Source organism: Branchiostoma floridae, chromosome 3 (genome assembly GCF_000003815.2).
Source record: "Branchiostoma floridae strain S238N-H82 chromosome 3, Bfl_VNyyK, whole genome shotgun sequence".
Taxonomy (NCBI): domain Eukaryota; kingdom Metazoa; phylum Chordata; class Leptocardii; order Amphioxiformes; family Branchiostomatidae; genus Branchiostoma; species Branchiostoma floridae.
The window spans coordinates 18,200,543-18,216,262 of record NC_049981.1 but is presented as its reverse complement, the minus strand read 5'-3'; the positions used below and the strand labels follow the sequence as shown (position 1 = coordinate 18,216,262).

At 41.0% G+C, this 15,720-nt stretch overlaps 2 protein-coding genes across 5 annotated transcripts; one reads left to right on the top strand and one right to left on the bottom strand.

Moving 5' to 3' along the window:
- Positions 1-3: 3 nt before the first annotated feature.
- Positions 4-7,606, bottom strand: LOC118410955 (geranylgeranyl transferase type-2 subunit beta-like). Of its 4 annotated transcripts, none has more exons than XM_035812930.1 (10): positions 7,462-7,606; positions 6,223-6,256; positions 5,164-5,271; positions 4,315-4,512; positions 3,764-3,869; positions 3,286-3,338; positions 2,636-2,746; positions 2,038-2,137; positions 1,365-1,540; positions 4-754 (listed from the first exon to the last, which is right to left on the bottom strand). In XM_035812930.1, exons 2-10 carry the CDS (start codon positions 6,223-6,225, stop codon positions 611-613), a joined length of 999 nt encoding a protein of 332 aa, XP_035668823.1. In that variant the 5' UTR covers positions 6,226-6,256; positions 7,462-7,606; the 3' UTR covers positions 4-610. The 4 variants fall into 4 exon arrangements, with proteins under 4 accessions (XP_035668823.1, XP_035668826.1, XP_035668827.1 ...); XM_035812933.1 differs by lacking the exon at positions 7,462-7,606 and adding an exon at positions 7,035-7,143; XM_035812934.1 differs by lacking the exon at positions 7,462-7,606 and adding an exon at positions 6,730-6,842.
- Positions 6,667-15,382, top strand: LOC118410954 (adenosine kinase-like). The gene is made up of 11 exons (XM_035812929.1): positions 6,667-6,835; positions 7,831-7,962; positions 10,956-11,030; positions 11,181-11,234; positions 11,548-11,626; positions 12,144-12,313; positions 12,944-13,043; positions 13,387-13,557; positions 14,076-14,111; positions 14,450-14,564; positions 15,057-15,382. Exons 1-11 carry the CDS (start codon positions 6,768-6,770, stop codon positions 15,266-15,268), a joined length of 1,212 nt encoding a protein of 403 aa, XP_035668822.1. The 5' UTR covers positions 6,667-6,767; the 3' UTR covers positions 15,269-15,382.
- Positions 15,383-15,720: the final 338 nt, after the last annotated feature.

The window sequence follows — 15,720 nt, the reverse complement described above, 5'->3', positions numbered from 1 at the left end:
TCAGTGTCTTTAATTAAATGTGCACATCAGATTGCAGCAGACTAGTTCATTGTGAGTAAATACAAGTTTGAGGCTGACAAAAAAATCATAAGACCAATGAAATGTGTAACTGTGACAGAGTGCACACAGGTTTGGGATGAAAGCAGAGGTTAGGCTCTGCTTTGATTTTATTTTTTGCAAATTCTGCGTCCTGCGGCCATACAGATCTATCACAACTTCTCGACACAAGGAGATCCGCCCACATGTACATGTATTCAACTTGGTCATCAGGAACTCCTGGCTCAATCATATTCAAATACAATTCAATTTATACAACTGGATAAAAACGGATATTTAGTTCCAGACATTTTGAGTGACATTCATTACTTTTAGTATTCAGCCTTTTAGTACACACATGCATAGCAGGAAATACAGTTTTCTGTTTTACGACAGGATAGGCAAGCAATATCTGTCATAAATTCATTACATCATAATAGCAGTATGTATTTCTCATTGATAATAAGAGTCGCAACAGACTTGACAATGTCTTGTATCATGCACGCTATCTACCAGACTATAGTAACCATGAGCAGACTTTTCTACCTCTTTCAGCTACTAAAATGTCCATGTTCTAGCTAGACAGGAGTTCAATGTGCAGGTTTATTCTCCTGAGCGTGTCCTCAGGCATACACAGGACAGGGTTGACCGTCTTCACTTCTGTAGCCCCCAGCAGAGACAGCCCAGCAATCCCAAACAGTGTGTGGAAGGGGTCCACCTGTGATGGACAACAACACACTGGCTTGTCAACTTCATACAGACAAAAAACTGAAATGTTTGGGAACATCTCAAGGCAGAGGCATTTTTGTTGTATGCTAACAAAATATACAAGAGTCAAGTTCACACTGGCTTGGCATAATCAACATTAAGACATAAATGAAAGTGCCACCACAGGATAGAGGCATTTTTGTCATTGTCAGAGTTAAGTTTTTATAGTAAGAGGGGGTCACACAAGCCAAACTTTTATGTGTTCACGTCAACCTTAGCCTGAGTACCAGTCATACTGTAATTTAGGCTTGCTCCCATACTTGCTTACCAAGCTAGTACAAGAAGAGCGTCTGTACATTAATGAGATGAGTACAAATGTACATCAAATTTTGTAAGTTACTTAAATACATCTTTACCTTTTAATGCATTGCTGTCCCTGTTATTCCATCTTTAATTGTGTCTCCACTTGTAATAACTGCTATTACTGTATGCAATAATTTAATTTTGTACATCACACATAGTTTAGCCGTACTATTGCTGCTATAGAGTTGAGTCACCAGGTTGAAAGTGATAAACCAGTCATTCATAAACCTGTGTGTCTGTGAGAGGTAGAGCCCTACCATGTCTCCTGGTCGGTCTGCAAAACCTCCCGTCTCCTCGTCCTGACAGGCGAGGATGAACGTCCGCAGTTTGTCCTTGTCAATCCAGTGCAACCGACCAATCATCTTCAGCGACGCCAGGACCCACCAGGAGTAACAGACGTCAGGGAGTTTCTCTGGCCGACCATTCAAGCCTCCTGGTGTGAAAAAGTAGATAAAAGTAAATGTAAGATGTACTGGTAATCTCATAGTCTTTTTCAGACTGTAACAGCAGTGGGTTGTTATCCAGTGGGTTGTTATGTCTTTCTCATCACATCACCACCTCCCCAACTGAGGTCAGGTAATTATTTTTACACCCGGGTAGAGTGAGGAAAATTGTATCAAGTACCTCTCTCAAGGAAACAATGCCTAGCCAGGAATTCCAGGAATTAAACCTGTAACCTTGTGTTTTTGAGATCCACTTTAAAGCAAGTCTTAGAGTTCTCTGCATAAGATACTTGAAGCCTACATAGATATTCTGCTAACTGCTATCTATCATATTTCTGCCATCATCAAAGACCACAGATTACTTTCTCAAATTGTTCAGGTACACATACAGGTCCGGAAATGTATCTATACCCTTGTACCAGTACCAGTGCCTGATCAACGTTTAGGTACATATCCCTATAGTACAGGACAACACAGGCAGGCCCACCTGATGGGAGTTGTCTCTCACACAGCCACCAGCCCAGCAGGTCAGCATTCACATGGTGAAGCTGTCCTGTCACTGCCAGGAAACCAACACAGCAGTAGATCTGTATAAACACCAGGAACCAAAAGTTGGACCCTCAGATGGCAGCAGTTCAAATCCCATCACTCGATTATGGTAAAAATAAGTACCTTGCTACAGTTAGGGACATCCTCTCGGATGATATGTTAAGCAGAAGTCCTGTGTTTGAGGGCGGCCACATCTCTAGCACATTAAAGAACCCACACATCTCAATAAGAGTAGGAGTCCATTCAAGTGTGTGGATCAACCACATCAGTATAGTCTTACACAGCATGTTGTTAATGCCTCCCTCACATGTAGCAAAAATCGATCGGACGACGAGTCTGCGAGCTCTAAATTACGAGGAGGTATGACCCTGACGGGAAGGGGGGAACTCTGCCATTTCTTTATCGGCATCAGGGTCGTGCCTCCTCGTAATTTAGAGCTTGCAGACTCGTTGTCCGATCGATATTCGCTACAATGAACACAACTGGCATGTTACACCTTTAATCATTTTCTTTTCAATCTGAGTGTATATTGTTACCTGTCCAGAGTGTGATTCAGACCCTGGTCTGCATCCAAAACCTCCATCAAAATTCATACAGGAGAGGACAAAGTTGGTGGCCTTTTCCACGTCAATAGCACTTAGTTTGCCCTGGATAGAGAGGAGTAAAAAAGAAAAAAATAGCATTACCTCCATGAAAATGGAGGTATTATTTCTGGTGTGTCTGTGTCTTTGTGCTTCTGGACATTTGAGGATGAACTGTGACAGTATTTGGTATATTGGTTGGTCTTGAAAAGACGAAGGTCAAGATCAAATGTGGGCTGACAAATTCCCTTGGTACTGCAGCAGAACTTACAGTTTTTGTATATCATATTCTCCTGGACATGCTGTGATCTTGATTCTTATAAGACAAACAGTTTTTGATGTCAGGAAGAAGCACTGTATGTTTGGTGCCCCTAGTGGATTATCCTGGAACTGCAGGAGCATTTTTAACCATACACCAATGTAGAATTTTTTTCTCATTTCTACATGTGCTGCATAGACAGGCAATCAGAGATGGCATCATCATGTCCTAACAAATGCAGTCCTTTCTGCTACCCGAGGGCAACCAAAACCGGGATCAAGTACAGGGTTGCTAACAACTGGACTATGTACACTACCATATACATTGTGAAGGTGAATGGACTCACCAGTAGCTTCAGACAGGCAACAGCACAGAAGGAAAACCTGGTGTCAACTTCACCTGGATACAACAAAACAGTACACAAACCATGTGTATTATCTCATGTCCTGCCATAGGACAAGCCATCACATGATAGTAAAAACATTGTGGTGTACTTTTTTCCTTGGAAATATTGTACAGTACGCCCATCCTCACTAGATAGCTTTAAACAATGCTTATAGCTAGATGTGCAAAGGTTACGAATAACAGGTCATTCAGAGTAATATAATACATGTATATTAGGGTTGCACTTGTCTTTCAGAGGGGACATTAAATGTGGCTCCCATGTTTGAGGAGCACATCAAAAGGGGACTGGGGCTAGCAACCGGTTTCTGAAAAAGTATATCCTGCTACTGAAATGGCAAGGAAACTTGCTGCCCTATGTGCCACTAAGTACTACAAGTGTTAGAACAACAACAACAAAAACAACAAGAGAAAGCACCTACCCCATTTGTCACCATAAAAGGAACCATCTGGCTGTTGTAAGTTGGACACAAACTCCACAAGTTTGTCCACATTTACTGCATCTAATGCATCATACAGGGTCAGAATCTGGGGTGGGGAAAATAGACACACAGAGTTATACAATGTAGCAGTATAACTGTAGAAGTGTTCAGTGTTTGCTTCACTGCAAACTCAAAACCACAGCAAAAATTTGTATTCTGTCTTTTCCCCGCCCACTCCCTTGTCTGAGCACTACATCTAAGTACAATAAATAGTACCAGTATTATGAGGCGCCTGTTATGATGAAGATGCATGAATACTACCAGAGTACAAATTGGACATGAACCTAATCTTTGAAAAGTTAAAAATATCTATTAAGAAGTGCTTATACATATCCAGAAGGTAGATACTTAGAAGTTAGATCAGTAACTGCAAGATTACCGTGAGTATGTTTCCATTGTATTGAAACTGAATAGTTTCAACTAAGACCTTAAAACACACTGCAAGAACATAAATAAATTTGCAGTTACAGAGAAGGTGGGAAAATTCTAACCTGTACTGCACTGAGTGCATACAGGAGGTGAGGATCGTGTCCCACGCTGGCGCCGAAACCTCCGCAGTCGTGCTGACATGCTGCGACAAACTCCACCACCTGCTGACGGTCCATCCGCTCCAGCTGCCCCAGCAGATCCATGGTCGTGAGTCCCCAGTACATCCCGCTGAGACGCAGGTACTCCGTCATACAGTACTCCTGTACAGCATATCAATGGCACTCATGTGATGGTACATTCCACTCAGGCGCAAGGTGTACCCTTATGAATAAACTAAACTTTATACCCTTTAAACTAAACTAACAACACTGGGAAAATAGTTGGTACTTTTTTGTGCAAATATTTGCCTAATGACCCGTCTACTGCAGCTTCGGGCATGTGACGCAGGAAACATGTGACTGCAGCAAATGGTCGAAGGTCTCCCCGTGTCTGTTGGATGTATTACTCTTTTCATAATGTCATTTACCAAACTAGCCTATCGCTATTCAGACCAACTTGGCCCAACACTTTGGCCAATTCAGCCTAACAACCTAACCCTACATAACGTTGCCCAAGTTGACCAGGGTGTCGGGCCGAGTTGACCAGGCCTAGGGTGTCAGGCCGAGTTGACCAGAGTGTTGGGCTGAGTTGAATGAACCAACAAATGCTCCTGATCCCGACTCAGTATACAGTACTGAGTACTACTCAGTACTGTATACTGAGTCGGGATCAGGAGCATTTGTTGGTTCATTCTCAGTACTCCTAGCACATGTATAGGAAAATCAATGCTGTCATGTACATGCCAACCAGCTAAAATTCCATGTTGATTTTTTGTGGGAAAAATAAGAAATAAGATTTAATAAGAAACTTACATAGTCATCTTTCTTGGCACCATATAAAGCAATGAAGTCAGCATGTTTGTTCAGTAGTAAGTCCGACGGTGCGTCTTCTGGGATGGTGACATCCTTGACTGGGGCACTCTGATTGTAGAGATGATCACATATTAAGTAAGTGTAGTGTTAGGGAATTCACCTTAAGTGTAATATATTCATGCAAAGTTTTATGCATGAAAATAAAAATGATGATAAATATTTTTGACAGTATCTTACCGGGTGTGCCTAAATACCACAAACGACCACAAACGACTCGGAAATACCACAAACGACCACAAACGACTCTAGTATGCGGTGTATATGGGTCGAAGACCTTGTGTGGCACTCTGGAGACATTGTTTACACATTTATGAATTTAAAAAACGTAGCAAGTCCTGCGTATTCACCAGTTATTTCGAGTTAGTCCGCCGGTTTCAAGATCGAAGCGATTCTGCGCTGTCAATGAATGCGTGCTTGCATTGAGGCTGAAAAACACTTAGTATACAAGTTTTATAAGTTGACAATGATAGAATAGTGCCATGCTATAATCTATGAACCAACAGCTTCCATAGTTTTATCGCCCTGTCGTCTATGGAGCCGTGGAAGGTATCGAGAACTTCCCCATGCAGACTCCTAGCACGGACGATCCAACATGGCGGCCGAGAATCACTTCGATCTTGAAACCGGCGGACTAACTTGAAATAACTGGTGAATACGCAGGACTTGCTGCGTTTTTTAAATTCATAAATGTGTAAACAATGTCTCAGCGCCACACAAGGTCTTTGACCCATATACACTGCATTTTAGAGTCGTTTGTGGTCGTTTGTGGTATTTCCGAGTCGTTTGTGGTATTTAGGCACACCGAGCTCTTACCTCAGTAACACACACATAAAGTGGATTATCATGGATTATTATCAAGATGATGGATTATCAATTATAAGACGATATTCAAAGGGTAGTTCGTTAGCACCACCAACCCATGTAGTTACATGTACATTTCGAATTAAAACATAAGGACAGACACAATTCTGACACATGTAATAACAACTTTAGCCTTACCATGGTTTCACGTGTTCTAGGTGACCTTTAGAAACTGTAGATCAAACAAGAAGATTGACCAATAAGATATGTTAGACACTGACTGAAAAATGTTTCAAGATGTTCTTCAGCTCAATTTTACACCTGTCCCTAGACCTCTTAAGTGGATGCTGTACCTGATGATACAATTTAGTCTAACTTTATGTGTACAGCCACAGTTCATCTAGTGATGCCAGTAATCAGCCAGTTCAGGACCTCTAAGCTCAAAGGTTCATTAAGACAGATACTACAGCCCTACCAATGCCAAGAGGTAATTTTGGCCACTGCAGGTCAAGCTTTTGTCCTAAACAAAGGCTGTAGTTCAAAGTTCAAAGTTATCCAATCATATTAAGCTACATGACATCATGTGAACCAGTGTGTCAGAATGGTGGAATGGCATTGAAAACACCAGTCCTATTACATGTCACATTAGTTTTTATACTGCTGAATAGAATTCTGTAGCAAATACCGTCCACCTGGATGCCTCACCTTCAACAAGCACCGTGACCTGACTTGCCTGCTATGCCATGTGTTATTGTACCAGATCTTATATATTCGGGAGAAGAGTCTGCTTTATATTCAATAACCACGCAAGGTAAAGTGCTTATTATATATATAATGCATATCTTTGTGTCATTTACAGTTCGCCGTTGTTGGTTTCTAAAGAGCAGAACAAGGAGCAGAAATATAGCCGTATAGGATTTCCGGTTTCTTGGCGCTTGGCGTAAGTGAGGCTATTATCGGTAGAGTAGTTCAAGGGAACAAAACATTTGAACAATTGGTAAATTTGTTACCATATACCGTAAATCCAGTCCTATACCGGGAAACTGATAAACGCTACTTATGACATTAAACGCCGATCTTCAACGTCAATATATCATGTCTATGCAAATGTTGCTATTTTTCAAGATGGCGTCAAGCCCAAGCCCGGCATATATTATGCACAGCAGACTCTGTAATAACTTTTCCTACCCGAAAAAAATCTAAATCTTTCGGAGTTCTGTAGGCTTGTTTGGTGTGTGAAATATCTATTTTTCAACGCAATTTTGGTGTAACGTTACATACGGGGTGGGGAAACATATCTTCCATTTTCCCTCGTAGAGGATAGCTTCGGTTTACGGGGACCAGTTTTTCCGTTCATACGCGGCAGGTGGCGTGAATGTTGGTAGATATGTCTTAACAAAGGTAACGTTACAATATAACCTTTAACCTCTACCTCACCTGAATGAAGGTGTGGTGTCAATTGCGTCCTTGACAAAACAAAGCAGCTCTACTTCTCGCTCGATCTGCGAGCTGATCATTCGTGACTCGTAACCTTTAACCTTTATTCCTGAGTGGTACCACTATTATAAGGGGGTGTTTCGAATATATTAAATAAATGACACAACGACTTGACAAAATATAAAAGCGTAAAATATATAAGCTTGGTAAAGTTGCAATAAATACCGATGAATTACAATGCTTTAGTGTTTTTTTACATCTACGGCAGTAGATACACTGCTCTTGACTAGATAAACTATTAATATTTATTAAGGTAACCTATCTTTGAGTGGCATCTGCCATATCTGGTATATTTGCCCACGCCTACAGAAAATCGTCCACTCCGCTGTCAGGCAAACCGGGGAGGTTTGCTGCACAAAGAACAGAGCTTGGGCGCTGGCAACTGCTGTACTCTCACTCAACAATGGCCTCAGAGGCAAAGAAAGCGAAAGTAGCTGTCAGGTAAGTCATGGTGCAATAGTTCAGTCTCTCGTTTGACACATTTTGGGGGATCGTGGGCAGTGCAGTGGAACGAAGCAACCGCACGTGGGTACTCTCCAAGCAGATGTTAGGCAACACTCAAGTCACCAAGAGTTAAATACCAAGGGACACTTTTGAAGCATGATTAAACCAAGTGAAGCCAAGCACTGACGTTAAACAAGGACATCACCGACAACAACAATGGTTTTTGACATCTTTAAGTTGTTATGTAACGTTAATGTTATGGGGCTTTCTATTTTGTCAGCTCAGCACAGGTACACTTACATCATACTCATAGGCCCTGTCAAAAGTTGGTGGGGTCAGGTGGTCTTTTGGTTACGTGTGCAACGCATGCCGAGTGTTTGTCGCAAAATCGCACTTCGGGTACCATTTGCATCCGTCAGAAATCTTCGTCGGAACGTTCGGCACCCACTCGGGTAATCCTGAGTACAACGTACTCGAATTTCGGGTCACACTTGGAACACCAAGCCGGGCAGTTCACCCTGGGCGATCCAACAACAATACCTTGGCCTACCGCCTATGGACTGACCTCACTCTTATACCTCTCTCTCATTTTCTCAAAGTGATACGAACTTGCGGTTTTCGGCATCATATTCGTAACAAATCCACCTACCTATTAATCTATTAATCTGATTTTCGTAACACATCGCGAAATTTTTCTAAATCATCTGAAACTTACGACATACAAAAATAAAACGTGGCCAGAAAGCGACTCTGTTTCAGCCAGTTTTCGACAAGTCTTCGCCAGAGAAAGATATGGCGCCTTCCTTTTACGCCCCTCTAAAAAAGTCTAAGGCATTCTCCTACGCAGAGGGACCACAGTCGTGTCAAAACGACTTGTGTTTACCTCTGCTTTCTTGTGCACTCAGACCAGTTAGGGAGCGCCCTACTTATGAATATTAATGAGCTTGCCCTTATATGGGCAGTCAGCCGTTGGGGATCGGGCGTAGGAGGATGGAGCCATGTAATACGTAACATGATTGGCTGATAGCTTCCCAGCGGCCTTTGGGAGACAGCTTGCGACAACAACAAGCCCAAGAAAGGCCTATTCTCTGATTGGTTGACAGCTTGTTTGTGGCGACAATCATAATAATCACTGATAGGGCATGAGATAGTAGGGCCCCATAGGCTAATGCCGTTGGGGACCGGGCGTTAGGTGGATGCTCTAAGGTTCCCGCATGAAAAACAATTGACGGCGCATGTTTGGACATGTTTGAGAGGCAAAGTTTCGCAGAAATTTTGAATCGGCAAATCGAGCCGCCATTTTCCCAAGTGCCGCACATGAGGCGTTGTGTCGTAAATGGACCAAACCAACTTCTGACAGGTGTGTGCCCGTGCTCAGGTTCTTTTTTTGTTCAGGCTCACTGCGTTGGGTTGTTGGCCAAAGGAAATGCATATAAAAACATCAAAAACAAGTCGGAGCCTAAACTCTGCTTGGATTTCTAACGTCTCCGGTCCTAACCCCAACCCAAGGCTAATACGAAACTAGTTGGAAAAACAAGCATTGCTGAAATATGCGTGAGTGCTCATTTATAATACGATACGGACTCATAACAGTTAACTAAGTTACTTTCTTGAAAACCATAGATTCACAATATTTGCTTGAGTTCGTATAAAGCACCAACAACTAACGCTTGGAAATTTGCTTGAATTTCACCACTCCATCTGAGGGGATTTGACGAGCAAACAAACTTCCCAAACATGGCCCGGCCCTCCTTACCCCTCGTTCCTTACCTCTCCGATCCCCCTGTCCAATAAAGTTCTACCATTTTTTACTCAAGTTCATTACTTGTTACCTTTGCCAAGAAGGTTATGTTTTTGGCAGCATTCTTGTGTGTGTCTGTCTATGACCATGATAACTCAAGAAGGCTTGATGGATAGTATTGATATTGGATTTGGTGTGCTGGTAGGTGTTAACCACACTTTAAAATAATGAAATTTTATGCCCCCTAGCAGCTTTTTAAGGGACTTGCAGCAGAACTCTCTTGTTCTGGACAACCTATGGTCATGATTTTTTACCATAGATAGATAGCGATAATATAATTGTAGCCGGGAAGAAGAATATATGTTTGGGCCCTCTATTTCATTCATTTGTTGCCTATCATAATATCTAGTATCAAGAATTTTATTATATTTGTCATTTTGAATTTATTTTCCTAACCAAGGGGCCAGCACCTGGCTCGAGCACTAAGGCTGACAAATTGACAGGTTGACAGGGACGTATTTATTCAAGGTTCAATGATTTGTTTAGGAGTCATTAAATATTAGCCATAACAACTGAGCAGGGCCACATATAGTTACGAATTCTGCATCATGCATTGTTATATAGAGAGTGTATAGAAAAGGGCACTGCTCTTGATATATTATCAATGTCTCAATGAATAAAAGTATTCTTATTTGACGGAACTTCCTGTCAATAGCCTCTTCCATAGAATAAAGTCTTTAACATCATAGATGACAATAGAACATTAAGTTGCTACTTATGGAATCAGGATGCAGGGCCCGAAATACTTTTTTCAGCCATGTTGTCCAAGTGGCAACCTGAGTCAAAAGCCAGGTTGCGCCATCAACATTCCAGGTTGACCCACTTTCAAATTGTTACTTTCTTCAAATCAGCTACTTATCCATTATCTTTTCTTCTAGCTATATGTAACTATGTAATATGTTTTATGTTATCAAAAAATAAACACAAAAGCTTATGCATGTAGGTGGGGAAAAAGCAGTGTTCCAACGGCAAAATTTCAGGTTGCTCAGTGTGCAACCTGGGTTTAAAATTAAGTTGCGCAAAGCAAAATGTGGTTGCATTTTCAAGTGGGCAAGTGGGTATTTCGAGCTCTGGGATGGTAACTAGTGTATACAGATGATGTTAAATCTTATTACATTATTTATTACTGACAGAAAGGTTGGGAATCATGTTAAAATTAGTGTCGTGTCATGTTGTGTTGACCTTACAGGGAAGGCATCCTCTTTGGAATGGGGAACCCTCTCCTGGATATCTCAGCTCCAGCCGACCAGGCCTTCCTGGAAAAGTAAGAGATCCCATGCAATGTTTAGGAAATGAAGGGCTTTTCTTTGCAACATTCTGCAATTTAAAGATTCCTAACTGTTTCAAAAGTTTGAGTTGAGACTTATGATACAGATCCATGCTTTGTGAACTTAACCAATACTGGTTGTTTCAGATATGGCTTGAAGGCCAATGATGCCATTCTAGCTGAAGAGAAGCATCAACCCATGTAAGTACAGCTACTCAGAAACAAAAAAGACCAATCTCTTTGCCCTGTCCTGCTCACCATCTTCGTCAACATGTACAAATGCAAAACAAAAATGTATAGCACGTAATGAGTACAAAACTTTGACTGGTTGATTAACAGGTTGGCTAGGACTGTCAGGATCTCAGAGTTTTGAGATGTAACCAACAGAACGTGATATTACATCTGTCATGTCTGTATTTCCCAGTGACAAAGTTACTTCAAGCCTCACCGCTTTGTCCTGTTCATCACAAGCTTCTTTAGCTACCTTAATTTCGTTTTCCATGTGTCACTATAGGTATCAAGATATGGTGGACAACCTTAAGGTAGAGTACATCGCTGGTGGGGCCACACAAAACTCCATCCGTGTTGCACAGGTAAGTAGAGACTGATACTGCTGAAATGAAAATACATGCATATCCTTTTGAAATGATAGGCAAAGATAATGATAAAAGGAATAAACAGTCCTAAATTCAATACCGCAATAACTCTACCTGGTATTTAGATATGAAAATGCTTTGCTTGGGGTATTTACATAAGCAGCAACACCTATGCTGCAGTCCTATATAAACCAGTCAGAATTTTATTGTTTATTGAGATAAAATGCCACAAGGAAGGAGACAGATGGTCATCGAAATGAAAACTAGAAAAAAAAAGCAAACATGGTTGTTTGTGTACCAAGAATCTTCTTATTGATTGACTTACTGTACCCATCTGATGAAACTATAATGGACACAATAGCTTCAAGCACATTTGTATCTTCTCTTTCTGAATGTCATGCATCAAGTGGTCATGTTATCATCTCTGGCATTCCTGGCATAAAAATATACTTACTCCACCCAAATGTAAAAATAGGTACATGACTTCAATTGGGTGACATTTTTTTTACCACAGTGGCTGCTGCAAGTCTCCCATGCTACCACGTTTTTTGGCAGTATTGGGAAGGACAAGTTTGGTGAGGTCCTGAAGAATGCAGGGGAGCATGATGGGGTGCAGGTCAACTACCATTATGATGAAGAAAAGCCCACCGGCACCTGTGCCGTAGTCATCACTGACAACAACAGGTTAGTATAAAAGCTTCTGTGTTGTGTGTGGTGAAATGAAGAATATGAAGACTTAACTTTCCATGAAGAACAGAAGTTGGCACTAACTTCATGGAATAGACCCACCGACTGCTTCTTCCAGACCATTCTTTTTTGCTTGACAAAATCAAAATCCTAGATTTGCAAGAGGAGTGAATGAGGTAGTGCACATTGAAGCTGACTGTCCAACTTTAAAAATATAAATGGGTGCGATAGGTTACCTGGCACTTTTGACCCATTGCTGCAGTCACCAATGTCACTTCCCAGAAGTAGCAGTAGATGGGTCCATTCTGTTAACAGTCCTTGAATAAGCACAAAACTGAAGAAGTACAATGTCAACTATTGATGTTTACTGTGCATTCCGACATGAAGTGTTAACAGCATTAAACATCGGAAGTTATTTCTGAATTTTGTCAGTTTCATGTTGTCAGAATTAAAATTTGATACTCATTGCAAAGGGTCAACTAAAAAATCTAAAGTTGGTTTTTGCTAGGGTCAGTAGAGTAATTTAAGATAGGAAACACAATTTTTTCCTGGGCCCAAGTACTTTAAGAAACACAGCAGTTAGCAATCTGTGGGTTGACTGTGTATGTTTGTTGCTGGTCTATGCAGGTCGCTGTGTGCTAACCTGGCTGCAGCCAACTGTTACAAGAAAGAGCACCTGGACAAGAACATGGAACTGGTCAAGAAAGCAGACCTCTGCTACATTGGGGTTAGAATTGACCTCATTATCTCTTGCAAAACATTCATTTCCCAATATTTTGTATTACTGTTATTGTTGTAACCCTTGGCACAAGTTTCCTTGCTGTTTCAGTAGCATGGTATATTTTCACTGGAAGGATTTGCTAGCACTTCCCCTTTAACGTGCAGAAGGAATCTCCCCAAAATAATGATTTCCATGCTGCGTGTAAAAATGAGATGATATTGGAAATTCAGGCTAGTGAAAAGTTTGGGCCAGTGGAAATTACTATGTACTTTCCCAATAGGGCCAGGGAAATGATAAAAAGTTTTCCAACCCCGATCAGTCAGCCTAACATGTTGTTTGCTCTGTGCAGGGATTTTTCCTGACAGTGTCCCCCGAGTCTATCCTGGCCGTGGCACAGTCCTGTGCAGAGGACAACAGGACGTTCGCTCTGAACCTGTCGGCACCCTTCCTCTGTCAGTTCTTCAAGGAACCCATGATGAAGGCCATGCCATACGTCGACATCCTCTTTGGCAACGAGACTGTAAGTTTTTTTTTTTTTTACATTATACGTGGGAAGATTCATTGACATACGGTACAACGGTTTTCACATGGTCAACTACAAGCTAGAAACTAGAGATGCAAAATAAACCTTAACATTCTAGATACTAGACAATGAAGCGTAACATTTGTACATCTCTGATGTTTCGATACAATCAGGTGGACTTATTATGAGTTTCAGTATCTCTTCCAAGTCACCTTCCCTGTATTTACCTACTTTGGTATTGTTAGTGCTTTCTAGAAATATATTTGAATCTACTTATGGTTTATTATATAATACATGAGCTGTTACAGTAATAACTACATATTTTGGGTTTTATCCATACAATAAACTTTCATATGTTTTGGTATACTTTGATATTGCATCTTTTTACCAAGGCTGTCTTCAGAACAACGCTACAAGCATACTCAGGAGGCTTGTGCACTATAGTAATAGCTTATGATCTTTTAAACAAGTTGATTTTTGAAAATTCTCCCAACTATTTCCCTGTTCATCTACAGGAGGCCAAGACTTTTGCAACAGAGCAGAAGTTTGGAGTAAGTAACTTTGAAGTATACTTCTTTTGCTGGGCCCTTTTGATTTATTTCAGAGTTTTGTCAATTAAGGAAGGTTAGACATCCACATATGCCAAATAGCAGTTACTCAAGCAACTGGGTATGATTTTGGAGTTTTTCTCAAACACCTGTTGAACTCCAGACTCTGGTCCAGTCATTGACAAAAGACAGCAGATACCGTCTGAAATGTGTGACCATTTCACAGACCTGTCCAGTTGCTTGAGTAACTATTACCTTGCTTAGGATATTTTACAGCTTTTTGTTTCAGTTCTCTCGGAACCACATGCATTGATAAGATGTATTGCCTGCTTTCTTGACAGACAGAAGACTTGGTAGAGATCGGAAAAAAGATAGCTGAACTGGAGAAGGTTAACAAGGAGCGCAAAAGGATGGTTGTTATCACCCAGGGCACTGACGACACCATCATTATCCAAGGTGGGATGCCTCCCTTTTATAAGTTCGTACATCAATGAAGGTTAGATAACCAGCTACATGCAGTAAGATACGCAGTGTAACAGCTGCTCAAACAACTGGATAGATTTTTAAAAAGACATTTCAAAGACAGCATCTGTCCGTTTACAAATCTGTTGCTTGTGTAACTGTCATCTTGCTTAGTTTCTTTGGTAGTTTTTTATATTTCCCCTTCTTGGGGTCTCATTTGCATGAATAGTGGGAAAACACTACAATAGCCTTGTGTTCTGAGATGTCATGCAATGGACATAATGCGTTTTTTAAGTAGAGTATCAGTAACTGATGTCTATGCAAATGAGACCTTATTATAATCAGTTAGAACTCTTTAAAATATGTCAGAAGGGTTTGAAGTTGGGAAACTCTAGTTTTCTTTCCCTAGTTTCTGACGTTATGAGCAAACACTTTGCGAAAGGTGCTATTTTCTCACCTTCTTTTTTGCTTCCCTGTCCCATGCAGATGGAAAAGTTGAGCACTTCCCTGTTGTGAAGCTGGACCCATCAAAGATCCTGGATACCAACGCTGCCGGCGACGCCTTTGTCGGAGGTTTCCTGTCTCAGCTGGTGCAAGGTCAACCCCTGAAAGACTGTGTACGCTGTGGAAACTATGCCGCTAGCACTGTCATTCAGCACTCAGGATGTACCTATCCTGCCAAGCCTGACTTTCAGTAAAAAAGCATGTTACTGCAACATTAGAACAGGAATGTTGTCCTAAGTGTTTTCAGTTATAATGGCATAAAATGTCATGAACTGTCATCTTAATAAATCTACCACCTTTGAACCTGCCATATTTACATGTTTTTTTTTTAGACTTTAGAATCTCTAACTTGAAATTGGAGGCCCATAGTATAGCAGGAATGTTGTATCCCTGGATGCATTACTTGTACATGGATCAGATGGTTTTATTTGGTAGGACACAGTACTGTAAATGCATTTAAAATTGCAGGGATTTAATTTCGCGGTAATGAAATAATGGGGTGTTCGCAGTGGTAGTGAGTTTGCGATGTTTCTAAAGACACATACAAATAAAGAAAACTATGGCTTGTAGACTGTACCCTGAATTCAACGATATTCAATTTTGTACCTTTCAGTACACATTTTGAAATGTCAAAGCTTCTCACTTT